The sequence below is a fragment of the Monodelphis domestica genome, chromosome 1 (assembly GCF_027887165.1).
Source record: "Monodelphis domestica isolate mMonDom1 chromosome 1, mMonDom1.pri, whole genome shotgun sequence".
Lineage (NCBI taxonomy): Eukaryota > Metazoa > Chordata > Mammalia > Didelphimorphia > Didelphidae > Monodelphis > Monodelphis domestica.
This window is the reverse complement of record NC_077227.1, coordinates 723,214,244-723,223,192: the sequence shown is the minus strand read 5'-3', so window position 1 is coordinate 723,223,192 and position 8,949 is coordinate 723,214,244. Positions and strand designations below refer to the sequence as shown.

Genomic DNA, 8,949 nt, shown 5'->3' with positions numbered 1-8,949 from the left:
CTTTCTTTCTGCAAAATTAAATCCTTTAATTAAAATATTCCTAGGACCTTACAGTTGTAACCATGCAGTCGAGTCTGAAGTGGAAATGGTGGTGTGTAGTGGGGCAGAGGAGAGAAAAGGTAAATCAGTCAATTAGCTGACTATTAAGTGCTCACTATGTTCAAGTCCCAAGGGAAACATGAGGGAGACAGAAAATAAAAAAAAAACAATCTTTATCCCTCAGAAATAAATACCCAGATGACTCCTTGACATTTTCAGGATGTTCAGGGCTCATGGAGGCAAGGCAAGTTCTGAGACCCATTAGTTGTCCTCAACAGAAGGAGTTTCTGACCCAGCAGAGAATGCGGATATGAAATACCCAGTTGGTGACATCTCTGGATCCTGCTCATTGAGCACAAGTCTCTTCCTTCCCTCCCTTGGCTGCTTTGCATGGCCCCCTCCCAGGAGATGAGACCATCTGAGGAGAAAAGCTTTAAACAGGAAGCTGGTGGAGGAGATACTGGGCAGCCAGAGCTCAGGCACATGGAGATGGAGTTTCAGGCTCAATTCTTGTGTTTCCTGTTACTTTGGATTCCAGGTGAGGGAGAAAGAAAGCCTGATATCCTGTTTTTCTGAGCCCATTGATGCCTTGAGTCTCTTTTGTCCCTATATATGGAATTTAGAAGTGTATGGAATTCTATGAAACCATGGGGAAATTTGACCTCTTGGAGTCCATCAGGAGGGTTGGGGCTGGTTCAATAGTGATTCACCATAACTTATAATAGAGATATCTGCTACAGATACTACTCTTTATATCCATCACTGATTATCTTATATCTGTGATTCCAGCTGTCAGAGGGGTCATTGAGCTGATCCAGACTCCAACCTTCCTGTCAGTGTCTCCAGGAGAAGAGACTGCCATCATATGCAAGGCTAGTCAGAGCCTCCTCCATACAGATAACAAAGATTATCTTTTCTGGTACCAAAAGAAACTTGGACAGCATCCTCAGCTCATCATTAAACATGCTACCACCCTCTTGCCTGGGGTCTCCTCCAGATTCATTGGTAGTGGGACCCAGAAAGATTTCACCCTCATAATTAGTAGCATGGAGGCTGAAGATGTTGCGGAATATTATTGTCTTCAGACTTACCGATTACCTCCCACAGGACTTCAGCCCTGAGCAAAAACCTCCCTTGGCAGCTGATGGGTACAGCTTGGTTGTATGGCTTCTCCTTCCCCTCGCAGTTGGGAGCTGGGTCTCTTCTAGGGCATGTGTTCAGAAGAAGGGTTTGTACCTTCAGGGGAGGGTTGTGGAGCTGGGTATGGTTATTTCCCCCATCCCTCAACCATTTCTCCCTCCTTTTCACATTTCTACTCTTTTAGTGTAGCTTTCCTTTCTCTGGAGGTACAAGGGACCTGCCCAGACCCAATTGATCTCATAGTCAGAGGGAGGCTTGAGTCATCCCAGTTCCCAGCAGATTTAGAGTAACCGTCAGACTCCAAGAACAGAAACTATATTACCCTTAGGCTTTTTGTTTTCTCTGACATGGAATATTGAGGGGAAATGAATTTGTAGTCAGAGGTAGATATGAGTTTGAATGTAGAGTTGGCTAATTATTAGATCAGTGACTTTGGACAATATTATTAACCTTTAGGAGACTCATTTTGTCAATTTGTAGAGTATAGATGTTTGATTAGATGGGCTTTCAAAGTCCACCATAGTGCTATGAATCAGGCAGCCTGAACCTTCTGGGACCCAATATCAACGCCCAACTCAAGGTTGGACATGAAGGAGTCTTGAACACCTCCCTCCTTCACTGGACTTCAGACTTTGTTAATCTTTCTGGGCTCATTCCTCAAAGATTAGCATACTCTCATCTGGTCACATTCTCAGCTCAGCCATTCTGGACCTCTTCCTTTCCCCCACTGTCTGCTTTCTTCCTCCTGTCTCCGCAGTACCCCACTCCAGATCTTACCCACATTTTCTTTGTGATTGTCCTCTCTAGAAATAGCAAGTTTCCTTTTATCTTAAACATTTCCCTTTCTCCTTCCATCTTCTGGTCCTCATTGAGACCTGGTTCATTCAGACAAGCTTTGCCAAAAACTGCTCTATCCAAAATTACCAATAATTTCTAGTTGCCCAATCCAATGGACTTGCCTTCGACCTCATCCTTCTTTTTAAAATTTAAACCCCTATCTTTCATCTTAGAATCAATACTATGTATTGGCTCTAAGGCAGAAGAGCAGAAAGGGCTAGGCAATAGGGGTTAAGTGACTTGCCCAGGGTCACACAGCTAGGCAATAGCTGAGGTCACATTTGAACCCAGAACCTCCTGTCTCTGGACCTAGCCCTCTATCCCCTAAGCCACCTGTTGGTACCCAGACTGTGAAATTCTTAAAGGCAAGGTTGTTTTCTTCCTTTCTTTGAAACTCTAGTAAATAGCACATTGCCTGGTACATAGCAGATACTTAACAAATGCTTATTGACTTGACTTTTCCCATACCTGACTAATAGATGTAAATTGTGCATAAATATCATGCTTATCCAATATGCTTTTAAAATGACCAGGATAGGATTCTAACTTACATTCTCAGACTCTAAAATAAGGCCACTTACTTTGGACAGAAGCAGAGAGGGCAGGAAAAGGATAGTCATTAAACACATATTAAGTGCCTGGCCACTGAGCTAAGCACTGAGAATACAATTAAGAAGCAAAAAGAAAAGACCGTTCCTGCCCTCAAAGAGCTTAGTTCTAAGGAAGAAAAGACCACACCTAAGGGGAGCTTAGAGGAGAGGGAGAAAGTACCTTATTGAGGAAAAGATGTGAGAGTAATTCTCTTTAAAGTAAGTAACACACCTGGGCTAGAGGTAAGCAGGGTTGGCATGAGTATTTCCTTCAAGTCAAGTTTAAGGGAAAACTCATCAATCAGAAGAAAAGGACTACAGACAAAGCAGAAGGCTACTTGGGACAGAGGTGGAATCCTTGGGGTCAGAGCCAGAAGCCATCCGTGGCAGGTTCAGACCAAGGCCATCATTTCCCCTTTCTTCTCTCCCCATTCCTTTCCCCATCTTCCCTTTTCCATTTGGGTTAGTCTCTGCTAACCAAAAACTACAAACAATTTTTCAGTGCCCTCAAGACTATCTATGGGCCATTAAAACCCACCACCACTCCCTTGCTATCCTCTGACAGTGACACTCTCATAAAAGATAAAAAAGGCATCAGCAACAGGTGGAAAGAACACTTCAGTCAGCTTCTCAACTGATCCTCTTCAGTCAACCAAAGCGCCCTTGACTAGATCCCCCAAAACCGCACCATTGAACAACTTGACATACTTCCTTCAATAGAAGAAGTCCAAAAAGCCATTAAACAAATGAGTGCAGGCAAGGCACCCGGTAAAGACAGGATCCCAACCGAGGTGTACAAGGCCTTAAATGGAAAGGTGCTCCAGGCATTCCACATAGTACTGACCAGCATATGGGAAGAGGAAGACATGCCCCCAGAACTCAGAGATGCCTCCATCGTAGCCCTATACAAGAACAAAGGCTCACGAACAGCCTGTGACAACTACAGAGGCATCTCACTACTCTCCACTGCTGGAAAGATCCTCACCCGTGTTATACTCAACAGACTCCTGTCATCTGTTTCTGAGCAGAACCTGCCTGAATCACAATGTGGCTTCCGACCAGATCGCAGCACCATCAACATGGTCTTCACGGTGAGGCAAATGCAGGAAAAATGCCTTGAGCAGAACCTGAATCTCTACATTGTCTTCATAGACCTGACGAAGGCGTTCGACACAGTGAACAGGGACACATTGTGGGTGATCCTTAACAAGCTCGGTTGCCCAGCAAAATTCGTCAAACTGATCCAGCTCTTTCATGTCGACATGACAGGGGAAGTCCTATCTGGTGGAGAAACTTCCGCTCGCTTCAACATCTCCAATGGCATGAAACAAGGCTGTGTCCTTGCTCTGGTACTATTCAACCTATTTTTCACCCAAGTATTACAACATACTGTGATGGATCTAGACCTGGGCATCTACATCAAATACCTACTGGATGGCTCACTATTTGACCTTCACCACCTGACTGCAAAAACAAAGACAACAGAGAGACTCATCCTGGAATCTCTCTTTGCAGATGACTGTGCTCTCATGGCCCACCAAGAAAATCATCTTCAAACCATTGTGGACAGGTTCTCCACCGCAACAAAACTGTTTGGCCTGACTATCAGCCTCAGCAAAACAGAGGTGCTCTTCCAACCTGCACCAGGGAGGCCAACAAACCAGCCGTGCATTACAATTGATGGCACGCAGCTTTCTAACGTCAACACTTTCAAGTACCTGGGCAGCACCGTTGCCAGCGATGGGTCCCTAGACCATGAGATTAATGCCAGGATCCAAAAGGCCAGCCAGGAACTTGGGCGGCTGCGCTGCAAAGTCCTCCAACACAGAGGTGTAAGCACTGCGACGAAGCTCAAAGTGTACAACGCAGTGGTCCTCAGCTCGCTCCTGTACAGTTGCGAGACATGGACACTGTACCAGAAGCACATGAAGCAGCTGGAGCAATTCCACCAACGCTCTCTCCAGTCAATCATGAGGATCCGATGGCAGGACCAAATCACCAACCAGGAAGTCCTTGACAGAGCCAACTCCACCGGCATCTAAGTCATGATCCTCAAAACCCAGCTACGATGGTCTGGACACATCATCCCCATGGATCCACAGCAAATACCAAGACAGGTATTCTTTTTTTTTTCACTTTAAACATTATTTTATTTGGTCATTTCCAAACATTATTCATTGGAAACAAAGATCATTTTCTTTTTCTGCCCCCCACCCCCTTCCCACCACCTCTCCCATAGCCGGTGCACGATTCCACTGGGTATCACATGTGTTTTTGGTTTGAACTCATTTCCATGTTGTTGGTATTTGCATTAGAGTGTTCATTTAGAGTCTCTCCTCAGTAGTATCCCCTCTCCCCCTGTAGTCAAGCAGTTGCTTTTCCTTGGTGTTTTTACTCCCATAGTTTATCCTCTGCTTGTGGATAGTGTTTTTTAGATCCCTGCAGATTGTTCAGGGACATTGCATTGATACTAATGGAGAAGTCCATTACCTTCGATTGTACCACAGTGTATCAGTCTCTGTGTATAATGATTTCCTGGTTCTGCTCCTTTCGCTCTGCATCACTTCCTGGAGGTTGTTCCAGTCTCCATGGAATTCCTCCACTTTATTATTCCTTTTAGCACAATAGTATTCCATCACCAACATATACCACAATTTGTTCAGCCATTCCCCAATTGAAGGGCATCCCCTCATTTTCCAATTTTTGGCCACCATAAAGAGTGCAGCTATGAATATTCTTATACAAGTCTTTTTCCTTATTATCTCTTTGGGGTACAAACCCAGCAGTGCTATGGCTGGATCAAAGGGCAGACAGTCTTTTAGTGCCCTTTGGGCATAGTTCCAAATTGCCCTCCAGAATGGTTGGATTAATTCACAACTCCACCAACAATGAATTAGTGTCCCCACTTTGCCACATCCCCTACAACATTCATTACTTTCCATAGCTGTCATGTTAGCCAATCTGCTAGGTGTGAGGTGATACCTCGGAGTTGTTTTGATTTGCATCTCTGATTATCAGAGATGTAGAACACTTTTTCATGTGCTTATTAATAGTTTTGATTTCTTTGGCTGAGAACTGCCTGTTCATGTCCCTTGCCCATTTATCAATTGGAGAATGGCTTGATTTTTTGTACAATTGATTTAGTTCTTTGTAAATTTGGGTAATTAAACTTTTGTCAGAGGTTTTTATGAAGATTGTTTCCCAATTTGTTGCTTCCCTTCTGATTTTAGTTACATTGGATTTGTTTGTATTTTTAATTTGATGTATTCCAGATTATTTATTTTGCATTTTGTGACTTTCAAAGTCTTGCTTGGTTTTAAAGCCTCTCCCGTCCCAAAGGTCTGACATGTATACTCTTCTGTGTTTACCTAATTTACTTATAGTTTCCTTCTTTATGTTCAAGTCATTCACCCATTTTGAATTTATCCAGGACAGGTATTCTATGGTGAACTGTCAGCTGGACTCAGGAAACAAGGCTGACCAAAGAAAAGATACAAGGATCAGCTAAAGTCCAACTTGAAGTGTGCTGGCATTACACCAAAGCAACTAGAACTCGCTGCCTCTGACAGAAGCAGCTGGCGAACCCACATTCACCATGCCACCACCACCTTTGAAGATGAGCGACGTCGACGTCTTGCCACTGCGCGTGAATGCCGACACCAGGCCACAACTGCACCTCCCGTAACAAATGGTGTCCCATGCCCCATGTGCCACAAACTCTGTGCCTCAGTCTTTGGACCTCAAAGCCACATGAGAGTACATCAATAGATGATAATGCACAAAGACAATTGTCATTCTCGGTCACCAAGAGACTACCACTAGTCTCTGCTAATCCTTTCTTAATGTCCATGTCCTCCTGTTTCTCTCTTCCCTAGCTCTACACCTCTCAGAGCATGTATTTTTATTTTATAAATGAAGAGACTGGCTTGGGAGTGTTAGGGACTTGATTAAAGGCGTGCAGGTAGTCAATAGTCTCTAGCTGGGAATAGGCTTCAGCTCTTTCTTTATCTCTATTCCATTCCCTTTCCCATCTCTCCTGGGATTCCCACTCATTTTCTAGGTCTTTCTTATTCTCTTGGGTAGAATTTTGGATTTGTGTAATTATGAGAGACAGAGAAAAGGTCTGATTCTTCTTGAGTGATCCTTGAGGGGTATGGTCTGGGTCTTGAGTGGGTGATGCACCTCAGTGTTTGGGTAATTACCAATATGTGTAATAATGAAGGCTTATTGTTATTCTACATTTTTGTGATTTCAGATGCTAGTGGGAAAAGGGGGTGACCCAGTCTCCAGCCTTCCTGTCTGTGTCACCAGGAGAAATGATCACCATCACCAGTGGGACCTGTGAGAGTGTCATCATAGGCAGTAGGGTACCAGATATTTAAACTGGTACAAGGTATGGTACAAACAGAATCCTGGACAGACTACTAATCTCATAATTCAGTAGTTTCAGCCCTCTTGCCTGAGGTCCCCTCTTGGTTCAGTAACTCTGGGTCTGGGACAGATTTCATTCTTACAATCAGTTCAATGGAGGCAAAAGACATTGAATATTATTGTCAGCAGGATTAGAATTTGTTCCCACAGTGCTCCAGCCTTGAACAGGTCAGTTGGGCAGTTAAATTCAACTGTCTTGTCTACTTCTCTTCCCCTGAAGCTATGACTAAGGCAGTGACTCTAGGCTTGCTGAGTCTCTGCTTTTTCCATGACGAGAAGCTGCAGACCTTCAGGACTGAGCCCTTCCTTCCCATGAGATCAAAAGCCACTACCCCAGCCCAAGTCTAGCAATGATGTGCCTAGGATCTGACAGCTAAACATCCGAGTTCCATTTTTTGTGTAGAGAACAGAAAGAAGGTCAGACAAACACAGAAAAGCAAAACAGCTTTGAAAGTTTCAGTTGAACTCATTATATACTTAAAAAGAAAGTTGAGCTGAATATATTAAAACATTCAGTTTCATATATAATCTATTTGGTGTGTGAAGTTCAGAGTAAAAATAAACTTAAAAATAAAAAAGTCCTTTAGTTAAAAAAATTACAATTCACTTATTTTTAGCATTTTTTTGTTTTTCAACTTTGAGTTCCAAATTCTATTCCTCCCTCTTACCCCTTTCCTACTCATTGAGAAACCAAGCACAATGATATCAATTACACAATGAAATCATGCAAACTACCTTCATATTAGCCATATTTCAAAAATAAACAAAAACATCCCCTCTGCATATACATGCAAAAAGTGAGAAAATTATATATCAATTTGCATTCAGAGTTCCATCATGAGTCCTTCGAAATTATTTTGGATTAAGTCTTTCATAGTTGATCATCCATATGACGTTGCTGTTATTGTGCATAATAATGTTCTGGGCTTTTTTACTTCACTTTGCATCAGTTCATATAGTCTTATCATGTTTTTCTGAAGCCATACTCCATGCATTTCTCATAGGCACAATAGTTCTTATTCAGCCATTCTCCAGTTGATAAGCATCTTTTTCATTTCTAATTCTTGTTGCCACAAAAAAAGCTGCTTTAAATATTTTTGTACAAACAGGTCCTTTCCCTTTTGGTTTTACCTCCTTAAGGTAGAGGCCCAATAGTGGTATTGTTGGATCAAAAGTGTAGCTGTATAGCCCATTGAGCATAGTTCCAAATTGTTCTCCAGAATAATCGGACCAGTTCACAACTCTATCAAACGTTTATTAGCATACCTATTTTACCTCATCCTCTCCAGAATGTATCATTTCTGATAGATCGATTTCTTCTTCTGAAAAATGCTTGTTCATGTCCTTTGATCATTTATCTATCCTGGAATGACTCTAATTTTTATAAATTAGACTCAGTTCCCTTTATATTTGAAAAATGGAGCTTTTATCAGGAAAACTCACTGAAAGCATTTTTATATTATTTCATTACCTATGGTACCTTTTAATATAATGTAGTTTCCCTGATTCCCTCTTTTAATTAGATCTATTTTTGATTTTGCTTTGTCTCAGTTCATGATTGCCTCCCCTGCCTTTTTAAACTCAGTTAAAGCTTAATATATATGACTCCTCCCCTTTATTTTAAATCTGTGTATGTCTTCCTGTTTCAAGAATCTCATAAACAATATATTATTGGATTCTGGCTTCTAATCCATTCTGCTGCTTCCATTTCATGAATGAACTCATCTCATTCCCATTCACAGTTATGATTATTAATTGTGTGTTTCCCTCCATCCTATTTTCTTTTGTTTATCTTTCTCTCTTATCTTATCCCCCCTCAAAATTCTATTTTGCTTCTGACCACTACCTCTCATAATCTACCCTTGTGGCATGCACTACAGACAGACCTTCATCTCAGTATTATAGACCTGAT

General features: G+C 42.2%; 1 gene segment (V, D, J or C); it reads left to right on the top strand.

Moving 5' to 3' along the window:
- The first annotated feature begins 429 nt into the window (after positions 1–429).
- Positions 430–1,160, top strand: LOC130457474 (immunoglobulin kappa variable 2D-29-like). The segment is given in 2 exon segments: positions 430–577; positions 829–1,160. Coding segments are annotated over 2 exon segments (480 nt in total).
- Positions 1,161–8,949: the final 7,789 nt, after the last annotated feature.